Below are 16,236 nucleotides of genomic sequence, written 5' to 3'. Positions count from 1 at the left end.
GAAGAGCCATGCTCCCCTTAATTGTGCCCAGGGTAATAATTTACAATTGATTAAACAGTTTGTGGTTTTTTTTCAATCTCCCTTTTTTCCTCCATCTCCTCCTCCCCTCCCCCCATGGAAAATTACCCAACAAGGTGAAGATGTGCTTAGACAATCATATTACCATATTCCAACAATCGCAATTTGCAAAATAATAATTACATCTCCCGCTATCTGGTAGCATTAATCAAACCGCCAGGTTTCATTCCATTTTAAATATTGATGAAATGTGATTTTCCAGCCTCACCCTGGTGTGGCAGGGTTATGGAAGCCGGCAGAGACTGACAAGGCGAGATGGATAGTGAGCAGGCAGCTGCTATAAAAGAGGACCGGCATCTGTGATTTAAATTGGTAGCTGCACAGTCAGGTAGAGTGTAAAAAGGGTAGTCAAGAGGCTGTTAAGTCCAATTACTAACAATCAGGGAGGGGTTTGAAGACTCGTTCAGTACAATAAACCCAGTTTGTCTTGTTTCAGAGGTTACTACTGAAGAGGTTGCAGCTGTACTGATTCGAATAGCCCTAAAACTATAGTACTGTAATTATCAACCAGTCTTCTTTTCGTGTGGCAAAAGTGTGTTTAACCAGAGTTTAACTCTTTGTGTTCTGACATGCCACTGCCTCTCCACACACCCAGCTATCCCCCAGGCCCAGGCAGCCCTGCCATCCTTCAGAGCTTTCGGCTTTGGTAAATCCTGAGGCACCCCCCTCCCCCTACCCCCAACACCTCAGGCATAAAGAGATCCCCAGGCACTTGGAGAATTGGTATAAGGCCCTGGGTCCAGAATGAGAAACTGAGGTAAGAGGCCTCTAGTCAATTGCTCCAATTTCCCCAGGCCACATCAAAAAGAGCTAAAGGATAGAAACAAAGCAGGGTGGGGCCTTCATTCTTAAGGATAAAGGGGAACCTGGCGTCCTTGGGTCTGTTACCTTTTCATGACTCAGAATGTCAGCTCTTAGCAGATGGCAGCTTCATCCCTTACCTGGCACCCAGAAAACCAAAGATAGGTGGTGGAAAAACACCAAAGGCCATGCCTTCAGTGCCCTCCCCCCCCCTTTTAAGTGCATTTCCCATTTCCCAAGATCCCTTGTGTTCTTTGTTCTCTGAGTTTCATCAATTGATTGTCATTCCAAAAAAGCCAATGTTATCTTTGGCTTTATAAATGGAATTGAAAGGCAGCATAGTAAATGGATAGGGCACAGGACCCAGAGTCTGGAAGAGCTGGGTTCAGATTCTTCCTCAGACACTTACTAGCTAAATGATCCTGGACAAGTCATTTAACCACTCTCCTCACAGATTTCCTTGATTATGAGAGGAGAGTCTTGCTATGTTGGCCTCTTAAGGATCCTTCCAGCTCTAAAATCTGTGAACCTAATCTATGATGTCTGGTGTCCAGGGTGCAGGAATCAGCAGTCCTCCTACCCCTGCTAGGGTCAGATGATTTCTGGAGTATTCTTTTCTAGACACCAGCTAGATTGGATTCCTTTTTGGCTCCTTTCATGATTGCTGTCTTTTGTAGCTCCATGCCTTAGCTCACACTGTGCTGAAATGTCTTCCCTCAGCCTTTTTGCTGTTAAATTCCAACTCAAATGCCATCTCCTCCAAGAAGCCTTCCCTCATCATCCAGCTGATAATAACCTTTCTCCTGAGACTTGCCATGTAATACTGTAAATTGTAACTGTGTTAGTATCATCTCTTCACTAGTTGGGGTAGCATCTTCCCCACACACAATGAGTCTCCTGCACACAATGAGTAATATTTGTTGTAATCAGGTCCAGTTGTGGACACCTTATTTTAGGGAGGACATTGAGAAGCTGGAGAACGTTCAGAGGAGAATGACCAATACCCATGAAGGGATATAAAACCATGTCAGTCTAGAATCAAGGACTTGTGGAAGAAATAACTAGAAATAGCTAGTTTGGCCTAGAGAAGAGAAAATTTAGGAAGAACATGGTCAGTTTGTAAGTATTTAAAAAGCCGTCAAGTCAAATAGGGATTAAACTTGTTCTGCTTAGTCCCAAAAGGCAGAACTAGAGCACTGGGTGGTCCTATTTACCTTGAGCACAATGAAAGGGAACATGGCTCTTCTCCCCCTTACTCCCCTCCCCACCCACAAGAGGATATTGAAAACAATTTCTGTCTTGTTGAAATGGGTTTCTATGTAAAAGAATTCTTTTGTGAAGCCTTTTGTAAAGTGAAAACCCAGCCTCTAATTTATCTTTTATATTAAGGTGGATTTTCCTATACAGGCTGTCCCCAACTAACAAACTTTGTTCCAAAAATTTGTTTGTGAGTCAATTGTTTGGAATGTGTAACACATTTTTCCCATGGAAACAATGTTATAAATGATGGTTAGGTCCCCAGGCCAGCCCACCAAAGCCTATGGAGCTGAACTATAGTGCTTTTAGTCCAGAATGCAGATTGGACCCTGAGAGCAGGAGGCCATGTGGTGCAGGATGGAGAAAGAATAGCTCAGCATCTTTTCTGAGATGATGGTCTCAGAGTGTCATCTGGGACTCTGAGAGGTTAAGCGACTTGCCCAGTATCACACAGTCAATATGTCAGAGGCAGAACTTGAATTGGGGTCTTCCTGACCCAGAAGCCAGCTTACCATCTACTATATGCTGTGGCTTGACAACAGAAATGGTTAAGTCGTATGCATTCATGAAGCACTTACATTTCTATAGCATGATATTACTTATAAAATGCTTTCCTCATAACACTCCCATGACATAGGTTGTGAAAATAATGTCTCCATTTTGCAGATAAAGAAATTGAGACTCAAAGAGAAGAAATTACTTACCCAAGCCCATGCAGAGAGGCAATATTGGAGCTAGGATGCAACTATAATGGATGAGGCACTGCATTTAGAGTAAAGAAAATCAATGTTCAAATCTAGTCCCAGACACTTACTAGCTGCGTGACCCTGAGCAAGTGACATAACCTCTCTGTGGCTTAGTTTCTTCAGCTATAAAATGAAGGGTTTGATGATAATGATATTAGATTAGTGGCCTCTTAGGCCCCTTACAGTTCTAAACCTGTGATGCTCAGAGTCTGCATCCTCTGCTCTTCCCTCTATAGAAGGATACTTAATTCTCTTTCTCTCTCTCTCTCCCCCTCGCCTTTATTCGGTAGAGAGCCAGCCTTCAGCAAAATTTTGTGTGGTCTTTGACCACTTCTCATTTCCCTTTCTAATCCCCTCCCCAGTTTCCTAGTACTGGTCTTCTCGGGTTTTCAGTGCCCTCATCCTTCCCTGAGTCCCCTGTTGGAATAATGCTTGTAGGCCTGCCCTACACTAAAATGCCCCAGGTACCAAACTTATCTACCTCTACTTCCCACATTTAAAGCTTCCATTCCCACATTTACTAGTTACCAAACAGACTTTAGCAGGAAAGAAATGATTGGACCAATTTACACAAACATGAGTTATAATCCTTTAAGCTTTCAGGAGACTCCTCAATTCAAGTGACTCTCTAATAGAACAAAGTATAACAGTGTAAAAAGTCTTGTTATTGGATTTTATCTAAGGGAAACATTATCATCAACAAGTTATATGCTGCCTCTGAAATGCCATTGGCTCATCATGAGGCTTACAGCTGGGAAACAGCCACCTTTCCCAAAAGCACACAGCATTCTATAAGCAAGCATCCTAAATTCCCTAGCCTACAGTGGGACTGGCCCAGGCTACAATGAGAAAGACCAACCTTACTCTCAACATGCCTCTGGATTGGAATAAATGACATTTGCACTGTATCCAACTGATTTGGTTTGTTGTGACTCATTCTGCATAGTAAGCAAAGGGCCTTGAAGGAGTCTTGGTTGGGGAATAGCTAAACAAATTGTGGTACGTGAATGTAATGAACTGTTACTGTACTGTAAGAAAAGACAAATATGATGAGTACAGAGAAGCATGGGAAGACAAGAACTGATAAAGTAAGCAGGATAAGGAAAACAATATACACAATGATTTGTTCAATTGTTTCAGTCATGTCTGACTCTTGGTCACTCCATTTGGGGTTTTCTTGAGAAAGATACTGGAGTAGTTTGCCATTTCCTTCTCCAGCTCATTTTACAGATGAGGAAACTGAGGCAAATGCTGTTCAGTAACTGGCCCAGGGTCACACAGCTAGTATGAAGCCAGACTTGAACCCAGGAAAATGAGTCTTCCTGACTCCAGATCCAGCACTCTATACTTTATGCCACCTAGCTGCCCCTCACAGTGACAGAAACAATGTAGATGGGAAGAAGACAAAATATAATAATAAAACTTCATGATGTGTAACAAAAATGATCACACTTGTTCCCAGAGAAGAGATGAGAAAATAGATCTCCTTCCTTTCTTTTCAGAGGTAGGGAACTGTGGGTATGTGTGCTGGTTAGTTCTACTGATCTTTTTCTTTTTTTTTTTGTGAGAAAGAATGGCTCTCTCGGTAGAAGAGAAATACATTCAGAAAGAAAGCTGATGTAAAAATAAGAGCCATCAATAATTTTCTTTAAAAATGAAGGAGCAACTTTGGGGCAGAGGAGCACATCACTCTCCTTCTGTCCTCTCACAGGGCCCTACTCTGATTTTATCCCTCTTTTGCTTTCACCTGTACTACTTTAACAGCCTCCTAAGTGTTCTTTCTTTTTCCAGTCTTCACTCTTTCCAATCCACCATTAACATCACTGGCCTAAGTAATCTTTGTACAATGCTCAGGTGTCATCACGCCATCCTTTATTTAATGATGTCCTTTGCCCATAGGACAAAATACAAATATCTTAGTTGATTGATGGATTGATATATTCCAAAATCTGGCTCCGACCTCTTTTTATAGCTTTACGTGCCAGGAACTGTTCTAGGCACTGGCAATACAAATACAAAAGGGAGTCCGTGCACTCAGGCATTGTTTATATTCTATAGTGAGTCAAACCAGTTGATTCATTATTCCCCGATCTCATGGCCCATCTCTGTGCCTTTCTTTGTGTACACATTCGTGGAATGGTCTCTGCCCCTCCCCCATTATTCCTCACTTTCAGGGCCCAGTTCATATGCCACCTTCTCCACCAAATCCTTACTGATTCCTCCCAGATGTGTTCTCTCCCTTCCAAGTCTCTCATACTCTGGTTGAACCTCTCCCTATGCACATATCAACTTGTGTTATAATTATTTGTGTATTTATCTTATCTCCTCCTCCCTACCCCATTGTAATGTCCTTGAAGTCATTTTAGGGGTCCTTTTTCAACCTAGCATAGCTCCCCCTCCCACATAAACGTTTAATAAATGTTTGTGGGAATTAATTGAATTCTGAAGAATAGGAAGTTATTTCTCTAAAGCAGGGGTTCTTAACATGGTATCTCTGCATTTAAAAAAAAATTTTGATAACTGTATTTCAATAGAATTGTTTCATTGTGTAATCCTATGTATTTTATTTTATGCATTTAAAAAACATTATTTTGAGAAGGGGCCCATAGGGTTCAACAGACTGCTCAAGAGGTCCATGATTTAGAAGAGGTGAAGAAAGAAAACCTTTACCCTAAACATTCACCCCAGGAAGCTTCCACCATGTTCTTCTGTACATGTCAGGATCAATTATTTCTGGGACCAGCGACAGGCGATTTTGAGAAAACATTTATTACAAGATTCCCTTCCATTCATGGGAATGTGTGTGAGGAAGAGAAGTCTCAAAATACTGTTTACTTATTATGGCTAATCTTACTAGTAAGACTTCCTAACTGGTAATAGCTCATGAACTAAGAGCAATTGTAATGAGCTACAAGGTTCTATCATTTTCCTCAGAAAGAGAAATTGGGACCTAACTATATGGAAAAAGAAATGAGCAAATATCTTCTAACATTATTTTGGAGATTCTGCACCTGAAATAGAGCATAATTAGTAGGATTCGTTGAGATTTAAGGTCCTACAGCTTCATACCAACTCCATGAAGAGATTAGCATTTACTGTAGGCTTCTGAATTATTTCAGGAGTATGGCCCAGAGGAGGGCTGATTGTTTTTAAACACCTTGTAGCTCCCAGTGTCCTGCAATGGGACATTTTTTGATCCTATGAAGTGACTGGAATCTATTGTAGATTAGGATGTTCCCTCATTTCAGGGATGGTACCTTGAAAAGGGCTAATCTCTTTTTTTTCTAAACTCCTCATTCCTAAAGCAAGTAATTAAAGATTAGATTAGCCTCTACAAATGACTCTAAACAACCCTTTCCCTTCATTTATAAAAAAAGAATCAACCTCTATTGGACCATATGGGACAGTTTTGGGAATCAGGGGCCTGGGCCACTGAACAGAACAAAATTAGTTGACCTCTAAGGGGACTCGCTTATCCTCTTCCACAGACAAGACAGAGAGGGCCCAGGTTGGGAAAGTCTTTGCAGGAGACAGCCTCTTCCCTGCCCTTGTGGTAATAATTCCTTTTCTGTCGTAGATGATGATGAACACGAATGGATCATCCGGACCTGTCGGAAAGGCTGGGATGAGTTTATTGGCCATAAGGCTAAGCTCTGATCAGCCTTACTACTTCTGGGATCGATGGATACAGTTCTTGAGGTTGACTATCTCTCTAGAAGGAAATATTGACGGTTTCGTTGTTTGCCTGTTTTAAGTAGAAATAAAGACCTTTGGGATTCACTGCATCTGAGGTGTTTTCCTCATACAGAAGGGTCTTGCTTGCAGGGGAGTACGGAAGTATTATGGAGGCCAGGTTCTCACTTCCCAAAGATCAGTTCCTTTGTATTTACCTTATAATCACAAATGATCACCTCTCTCTTTCAAAATGTAAAACATAGCCATGCTGGATAACCTAACTGCAATTCTATAAAACCACTTTTTTTTTTGGATCATATACATAAAAAAGCAGTGAGTGCCTCAAAAGCTATTAAACTGAATTACCTCTGAATTCAAGCACTGGCTCTTTCATTTGTTAGTAGTGTGAAATGGGGCATACTGCTTAACTTCTCTGATGGTATCCATAACATAGGGATAACAGTATTTTCCCTTTAGGAATTATTAGGAGGACCTAATGAGATAACTTAAGTAAACAAATGTCATGAACATGACATCTATTATCATTATCATCATACCAGGTCAGTGCACTAGCATTTATTAAGCACCTGTAGGACCATAATGAGACTGGATGCCTTGGGGCTCTCCAGTCTGTGGCCACTGAACAGAATAAAATTAACTGGCCTGAAGGGGACTGGTACATGCTCTCGTGTGCAAGGTACTGTAATAAATGCTAGGTATACAAAAACTAAAAGATGAAACAGTCCTTGCCTTCAAGGAGCTTACATTCTGGTGGATGGTGGGGTGGTTCAGTACAAAGATATGGCTAGCACAGTCCTCTTAAAATAGTGTCAGGAATGATAACACTCTGAATGAGCCAAATGGATTGTCAAAAATTCTATGAAAAGTCTAAGTGGAATAGGGATTCTCTACTAATGATAGGATTCTTCAGATGTTCTTATTTGTGGATAACATAGTGTGAATTGTATTAAGGCCTAGAATACTAAGGGATCTCCCAAATGAGATCAGTGGCACTCAAAAGAGTTAGTTTAGCCAGCCACCATGGAAAAACAAAACGGATGAGAAATACACATTGCTTAGAAATGATATATAATTGGATTAGTAGTCCATTTGGTTTGACCTATCAATATATGCATTTAAAATTTTTTGGACAGGTGCTACAAATTGGGTGAAAAAGTCCAAAATTAAATAAAAGTAAAAATTTAGAACAAATCACATTTGGGCAATTACTTTCAATGATCCATGTGGACATACTCATTAGATTCGCCAAGTTAGGTTGTGGGAAAATAGATGCCTTACATGTTATACACTGTCCACTCCAGCCATTCTGGAAAGCAAAGTGGAATCTGAATTATCTCTTAATTAAGCGAGAGTACTACCAAGTCTATGCCCCTCAAGAGACAAAGAAAGAGAAAAAGGATTTATATATACAAAAAATACTTATAGCAGCTCTTTTCATGGTGGTAAAGAATTTAAAACTGAGAGTACGCATCAACTGGGGAATGGCTGAACAAGTTATGTTAGATGAATGTGATGGAATACTATTGTGCTGTAAGAAATGGTATAAGGGATGGTTTCAGAAAAATCTGGGAAGACTTTTATGAACTGATGCAAAGTGAAGTGAGCAGAACTAGGAGAACAATTTATATGATAACAACAGTATTGTAAAGATGAACATCTTTGAAAAAAATTAGTAATTCTGATCAGGCCAATGAACAGATCCGAAAGACCCATGACAAAACATGCTATCCACCTCCAGATAGAAAAGAGATGGACTCAGAGTACAGATTGAAGGATATTTTCTTTTGTTTCTTTTCTATATTTTTCTTTTAGGGATGGGGAGGTAATTTGTTTTGCACGTCCATACATATTTGCAATGGGTTTTGTTTTTGCTTTCTCCATAAGTGGGGGAGGTGGAGGTGGGAGTGAGAGAATTTGAAAGTGACAATAAAATAAAATAATATTGAATTTTTAAAAAATTATCAACATGGAATAGTGCAAAAAATACTGAATTTGGAGTCAGAAAATCTGGGGTCAAATCCTGTCTTTGCCGCTTTCTTCCTGCTTAACTTTTTTCAGACAGAGTTTCCTCATTTGTAAAATGAAGGGGATGGACTAAATGATCTCCAAAGTTTCTTTTTGTTCAAAATCTTAAGCTGCTTTCTGCCACTACAACTCATATTTTGGCCACTGGGGATTTCTATGGGTGTGAATCATGGAATATCATGATCTCAGAAGAATTAAATCAAGCCAGTGTTAGAAACTCCAAACAAGAATGGGTTCTCAGCAGCATCCTATTTGTAAGAAATTGAAAAGACAGTTCATTGGAAATATCTATGACATAACACTGAACTCCTCCTTCCAATGTCAGGCAAAGGTACATCTCCCAAAACCTTTTTGCCCTGTTTATCCCCCAGAAGGCACCAAATCCAAATACTGTATGAAATCCAACCTAGTATTTACAACCGTGAGAGTCATAGTGTCCAGACTGAGGAAGGTACCAATCTCAACTGTCTTTCAGGTCTAATCAGACCATAGCTGAAGTATTATGTTTATGAAGAATCAGATACCACATTTTATTATAGAAATTCACATTATAGATACCATATTTTAGAAAGGGCATTGAAAAACTGGAGCAAGTCCAACAGAGGGCAATCAGGGATCAAGAAGACCATGCCACATGATGATGAGTTGAAAGAGATGGGGTTGGTTAGGTTATAGAAGAGAAGGCTCTGGTTGAATATTTGTTTTCAAGTGTTTGAAAAAAGTCATACAGAAGAGAAATTAAGTCTTCTTCTGCTTAGACCCAGAGGGTAAAACTAGGAAAAGTGAATGAAACTTGTATTGAGACAGATTTTGAAAGTGAAAACTGGAGGACCATTTGTCAAGGATGCTATACCATGCTTGGGCATGGTATCTTTGAATCAAAGGGGGCTTACAATAGGCCATGGAGTCCATCCCTCTCTCTTTCATTGGATGACTAAGGACAAAGGCTTTACTCCCTTGATGGGTTGAGGCCAGACATGTCCTCTGTTTCTAGGCTGTGTAGTCTATTGGAAGGAAAAGCAAGAGTGGTTGCTTCTAATTGTCTAGGTGGTTCTAATTCTCTAGGTCCCATTTGGTATCTTCTTTTTCTGCTTGGTCTGTATTTCAGTTGGAATACACTAAATAGTGACTGGGCCTGAGCCTGAGCTCAGAGAAGCATTGAGGCAGAAGAGCTCATCCTACCACATCTGCTAGTCTCAATAGTCAACTCCGTTCTTCTCAAGAGTAACTCAATTTAACTTCCTCTCTCCTAGTGATGGCTTCAAATCATGGAACATAGTGATTGCTGAAGAGCTAAAACTTATAAATCACTCAAAGAGCAACAGAAAAATGCAAGGGGGGCGCAAATAATCTCAAACACGTACCTAAATATGATTTTGTGTGTGGAAAGTTAGGAGCTTTTATTAGCAGAAAAGGAGGTGCACCAGCTTTATGGCAATAAAAAGGCAACAGATAGACAACTGCAGTGATACATTGGTACTGCCATGATTCTAGAAGAATTGAAGCCCTTTTAGTATTTGGTAAATTGAAGATTTGTAGTAAAGCTTAGAAAATGGTATAGGATGAAAGCACAGAAAGATTTTAACCTGGGTCTTTGATGGAAAGAGTTATGCACACCTCAAAACTACATAGTGCCTAAAAGTCTGCACCACATTTTTCTCACAACTGTGTGAGGTAGGCATTACAAATATTATTTTCCCCACTTAAATGTATGAGGAAACTGAGGCACAGAGAGATGACACAACTAGCAGAGCATGGGGACAGGAGTCAAAGCCAGGTTTCTTGTGATTCCCAGCTCAGCCCTCTTTCTATCCTACCCTCCTGCCTCCATATCATTCTCAGCATTCTAAGTACACTCAACACTCCAAATTTGACGTGGCATCTGCTCTGTCCCCTACAGCAATGGCAGAAAGTGCTAGTTAGTGGTGGTGGGGAACTGCTTTCTTTTTCCTCTTCTTGGGGCTTGGGTAACAGACGACATTGATTGGGTAATTACACCAAGGAACACCATTGCCAGTTTAATGACCAGTTTGCTAACTGGGAAATTGTAACAATTTACCAGGAATATGCACTAAGCTGGTAGCTGGTGATTAACCAAATCATCACACACTGGGACAGGGGCTCCCAAGGCGTGATCTATCCACTAAGAAGCTAGTGGAAAAAATGGAATTACATCATTTTCTTGATGTAAGTGCCAGCACTTCTATTTGCATTAACTTTATTTATTACACAAATAAGACATTTACAAAGCACACAACATTAAAAGTATGTAACAAAACAGACATTGGTTTTACAAAAAAGTGCTTACAATTTTTTAAAATTTTTTATGTTTTTGTTTTTCTTCCATCTTCCCTTTTGTTTTATATTTAAATAAATATGAGTTTTGACCGCCTGCTGTGTCTAAGGCGGCTCTAACCATAGTAGTGGACATCTGTTGGATCTGCAGCATGCTGGGACCACATGAGCCACTTTAGGGATACAACTCTGGGGCAAAGTCTTAAGCTGAACTTGTGTCTGTGGTGACTCCCATACATGGTTCACCCATTGATCTCCCCTCCAAATTGGGATTGGAGGTTTTAACCATCATGAACAAAAAAATCACGAGAAAGATTTTGGTAAACAATTTATGAAACCACTCCCTTCTCTGAGATCTGGGACCAGCTGTTAAGGTTAAGTAGTGTTTTTGATTCAGAGATCTTCTTATGGGGTCCCCCTCCTCCGCCCTGAGTATTTCAGAAAATCATTGCCACTTAGAGCTGGGAAGGGCCTTAGAACATAGAATACTAGAGAGGGACCTTAGAATATAGAATTATAGAGATGGAAGGGATCTTAGAACATAGAATGTTAGAACGTGGAACATAGACTATTATAGCTGAAAGGGACTGTAGAATATAGAATGTTAAAAACAGAACATAGAATGTTAAAAGGAAACTTAGGTGAAAAGGATCTTAAGAGGTCGTATAACTTGACCACTTTAATTTTGCAAACTGGGAAGTAGAGGCCCAGAGAGGGGAGGGGACTTGTCCAAGGTCTCCAAACTCTGTATAGGACCCTTTCTGCCACACCAAATTTTGTCATAGTTTGCCCTTGCTGTTTCTGTAAATAGCACTCAGGCACACTTTAATCATGCATCATGAAAGACTCTTGCCTTCTGTGGTTCATTCTAACATAGGTGCAGTAAACACAGTTACCTGTGATGGAAGCTAAATGGAATGACCTGAGATACAGTTTGATTAGTGGTGACTGCAAATGAGAAATGAATCAGATGATTTTTGAAGTATTTAGATATTTAACAGAATAAGAGAAAGTTATAATCTTGGCACAGTTAAGGTATTTTTCCATATGCATGATCACTGTTGTTTTAAAGTCACATAGACACTGGGGCTTACTGGATGCAAAACTTCCTAGAGAAGGAGTTTTTGACTTCTCCCCTGAGGAACAGGCTCTGGAGCAGGCATTGGGCAAGGCAATAGATCTCTGTGGGGATGTGTGCAGAGACTATCCCTGAGGCAGATGCCAAAAGCCTCAGGGCCCTGGGGGATCACAATATTCAGACTGATTCAGTGGCTTTCTCCCTTGGGAGCAGCTTGCTGTTTAATGAGCAGGTCTTGCTTTGTGCTGCAAAGCCCACCTGCTTCTCCTGGAGGGGGCAAACTGGTGAGAACCTCAGAGAACAGGTAGTGCCCAGTGTGGAAGGTCGACCACTGTTTCAAGGAGTTTCCTCCCTCAATCTTGTTCCAAACTCCTTCTTACCCTTTCACTGGTTACATTAGTCATGAGATAAAACAACTGCCTAGATGAAGAGGGGATAGGGGTACAAGTAGATCCCTGTTGTCCTACTTAAATAGTCCAAGTAGCTTCCAGAGCCTAGTTGAAGAGTAAATCTAACATTGCCTTCACTCCTGAACAGAGGAGAATCACTGACACATTGTTCCATTGTTAGTTTATGTGGGGCTGTTTCTAGGACACAAAGGTCCTGTGATCCTAACATGTTATCTCCTTGTCTCTCTAACAGAAAGCTCCCAGTTCAGGTTTAGAATGACCCATCATCAGATATTCACTTTGTCATGCCATCAGCTGTTTTCTTTAGGACCCTTACCCTATGGCATTTTGGGAGGAAGAGAGCTGACCTTGTGGCCCCATTCGTGCCCATCAAATTCAGTCCCTCTCTGAAATGTCTGGGGCTCTGGCCTGCCAGTGGTTCAACCTCTAAATTGGCTGAACTTCACAGTGTTGCCCTTATCCTGCTGCTGCAGGTGCTCTGTGCTGACCCCATACAAAGCAATTATTTAGAGGTGTTTGCCTCCTACTGTATCCATCTGCTGAAAGAGTTAAAGATGCATTCATTCTGATAAAATAACATTTTTGCTCTATATTCTGCATACAAGTTGTATAGCCTGAAAGACTAATAATTTTTCCCCTCTTGATTTCCATCTTGTTTCTATTTATTTTCTTTTAAAAATGAGTTCCCAGGGGAAGCTAGGTGGCAAAGTGGATAAAGCTCCAGCCTTGGAGTCAGGAGGACCTGAGTTCAAATCTGGCCTCAGACACATGACAAGTACTAGCTGTGTGACCCTGGGCAAGTCACTTAACCCCAATTGCCTCACCAAAAAAAAAAAAGAGTTCCCTTTAACTGAAGGTATTCAACCAGAGGCTGAAGGGCCACTTGGCAGGGAAGGGATGCATGCTTTTGATGGGGATTGGATGAGATCACCCCTAAGGTCTCTTCCAACTTAGAGATTCTAAGATTCTGTGATTTACATCAATAGATTGGTCCTTAGGATGGGACTGGAGTGAATGATTAGGGTTCTCTGCTCGGTTCGCCAAATCTTTCTTCCCTAGCTAGGCTTTGCTGTAAGCTGGAGAAAAGAAGAACAGCTACATTCTGAAAACTGGCAGCTGCATATATATCCACTGACTTAAAGGTTCAAAGACTCCTATAGACATTGTGCCCAGTGTGGGACCGCCTTTTCTTCTGGATGGGTAAGCTCTTCATTTGCATCCTCTGTGGCTCTCAGAGCTGGTGAGTCTCACTTTGTTCTCTGAATTAACTTGACACAACCAGACAGATGGAAATGATAAAATTAGAACACAGTTTTCTTTTGGGAATTTCCCACAAAAAAACTGTATAGTTTCTCAAACAAAAGCAACTGAGTGGATAACATTTGGGGTTGTCAACTATTCAGAATTCATAGATGGTCTCAAGGAAATGGGTAACAAAGGCCAATATTAAAAAGAATTAAATTGGATATTGTTACTGTCCTGACAATTTCATTCTTTCTTAATTCTAATTCACTCAAGTTGAAAATTATTTCAGTTCCAATAAAAATAAAAGTTTTTTCACCCTATTTCCAAATTTGGGGGAGCTTTGCCTTCCAAGAAGTGGCCTCAGGAGTGTTCCCGGTAGCTCTGGGGATCCGTGCTGGCTGGACTTGGTCTGCACAGCTCCGGGCCTGCTTTCAGCAGGAGGGGAAGAAAGGCCCCGGGTGGCTGAGTGGGGACCTGGAACTGGCTGGTGGTTCATGGGAATGAATGGAAAGGCTGAGGCAGAAGCCACTAGTCATACGGGCAGACACACAGAATTTCAGTGACTGAGGGGCAGCTGTGGAATCACCATAGACAGATGTGGAAGAGTCTGCGTAGTCAGTACTGAAAAAGGATGACCTGTTGGGAGGGAGAGAGTAGACGAGGAAGGTTAGACAAAGACATATGAAGGCTTCCCACCCATCGTTCTGACAGCCATTGCCCTTTAAAGTCATGCTCTATGACTGGCTCCTGGCTCCCCAAAAGAACTAGTGACTCATTCTTGTTGCTACTGCCAGTAAAATGTTTTTCCTTCACTGAAATAATTGGAAACAAAACTTTATTTAAAAAATGTATCTGACATGGGACTTTCCTTTTATGCTGAATAATGTTCACACCCATAGACCCAGAGGCAGGCAGTGTGGTATATGACAGAATGAAGGATGGTACTGGATGTAGAGAATAATGATGATGAAAATAGCTGACACTTATAAGATACCTAAAGATTAAGTGCTTTGACATTCATTACCTCACATGAGTCTCCTAATAACTCAGTGCTGTAGAAAATTCAAATATTAGTATTCCTTCCTACCCATTTTATAGGTGAGGAAACTGAGGCTTAAGAGTCTGAGTGACTTTCCCAAGGTTACTCAACTAATAAGTGGGAGATCTGGCCAAATTAGACTCAGCAACTCTCCCTTTCAACCCACCAAAGCAAAATTGACTTTCCCAAGAATAGGAATTAAGTCTTCTCTGAGCTCACTAGTGATGTCCAGTGTTCTGGGAATCCATCCACAACAGGCATCTATGATCACTAATGATCTCTCAGAGAAGACTGCATCTTGAGTCCACTAACTTCATTTGGTCAGATCAGAGCACTAGAGTTGAAAGACCCAAGACTGGGAGCCAGAAGATCTAGGTTTGAGTCTTGTCTCTGCTACTTTCTATGTGACCTTAGGCACCGATGTCACTGCTATTTCTTACTTTCCTCATCCATCAGAGAGATGATAACTACTTGCACTATTTACTTCACACAATGGTTTTATTTATTTCACATACATCATGAATATGAAAAATATCCGTAACCATAAAGTACCATATACATATAAGTTATTATTATTTACTTAATCCCATCTCCTGGCTGGTCAGTCCTGCCTGCTCTTTTTGCCTTATTATCCATTTGGTACTAGAGCATTTTGATGGCTCTTAACTAATGACAAGAGACTCCAGTCCCCTGATTGGGGTAGGCTTCCCTTTCCTCTCAGTCAAGGGAGAACAATGTCTGGAAGTGACTATAGGCAGGAAAGTCTTCAAGTAACCAAGTCCACTTCATGTCTTGGTCCCTTTGGTTTTATCTAGACAGTGAGAGAAGTGACAAAGTGCTCTATCCTACCTACACCTCACACAGGCAGAGGAGGAGAAGAAAGGAATAGAGAAAGAGATTTAGTGGATGGTTGTGTACAAACAAGACTACTGAGGAAGATAAAATCATTGAAGGGTTGCACTGAGATGGAATCAAGAACAAAGAACATTAGACCACAAAACCCTGGAAAAGATGTTAGAACACAAAACATTATGTTAGAGGTGGAAAGGATCTTAGAAATGAGATGATAGAATATGGAATGTTCATCATAACTGTAAAGGACCATAGAGATTTTCTAGTTCAACCTCCTTATTTTACATATCAAAAAACTATGACCCAGAGGAGTGATTTGGCCAAATTAACACAGTCAGTGGCAGATCCAGAACTGGTTTCTGTTCAATGAATGTTTCTACTGATTTGTATTATTTATTGAAAAATGAAATGATACAAGGTGAATGTTAGAGAGGACGGTGATAGAAGTAGCTAGATGTATACCTTTTGTTTTGGAGATAAGTAGCCCTTGAAGTGAGCTTAGAACCTCACAAGGTGAGATTTAAATACATCTTCCCAAACTGCCCCCTCCCTTTAAGTTTTCCTCCTACTCCCAACATCAAGTGTTACGAAATGCTCTCTAAGTTAATAATCCCCAGCCAGCGGCATCACCCCCAAACCCTATGTCACTGACCAAACCATTAGATTGCAAACCAAAGTTATTGTGAATCCTATTAACACGGACCAAAAGATAGG

At 40.7% G+C, this 16,236-nt stretch overlaps 2 protein-coding genes across 5 annotated transcripts in view; one reads left to right on the top strand and one right to left on the bottom strand.

The window, feature by feature from the left end:
- Positions 1-6,667, top strand: part of MORN5 (MORN repeat containing 5) — a 54,426-nt gene extending 47,759 nt beyond the window's left edge. For all 3 annotated transcript variants that reach the window (XM_020967582.2, XM_020967581.1, XM_020967583.1), the window contains exon 5: positions 6,460-6,667. In XM_020967582.2, coding sequence (XP_020823241.1) covers positions 6,460-6,539 — 80 coding nt within the window. In that variant the 3' untranslated portion in view covers positions 6,540-6,667. The remainder of the gene's footprint in view (positions 1-6,459) is intronic.
- A 4,113-nt stretch (positions 6,668-10,780) lies between these two features.
- The window catches only part of LHX6 (LIM homeobox 6), a 37,616-nt gene continuing 32,160 nt past the window's right edge, over positions 10,781-16,236 (bottom strand). For both annotated transcript variants that reach the window (XM_020967612.2, XM_020967613.2), the window contains one exon: positions 10,781-14,267. In XM_020967612.2, the coding sequence (XP_020823271.1) occupies positions 14,247-14,267 (21 nt within the window). In that variant the 3' untranslated portion in view covers positions 10,781-14,246. The remainder of the gene's footprint in view (positions 14,268-16,236) is intronic.

Source organism: Phascolarctos cinereus, unplaced genomic scaffold, assembly GCF_003287225.1.
Source record: "Phascolarctos cinereus isolate Bilbo 61053 unplaced genomic scaffold, phaCin_HiC Scaffold_2;HRSCAF=192, whole genome shotgun sequence".
NCBI lineage: Eukaryota > Metazoa > Chordata > Mammalia > Diprotodontia > Phascolarctidae > Phascolarctos > Phascolarctos cinereus.
The sequence above is the reverse complement of the archived record's forward strand: the minus strand, read 5'-3'. Positions and strand labels throughout refer to the sequence as shown.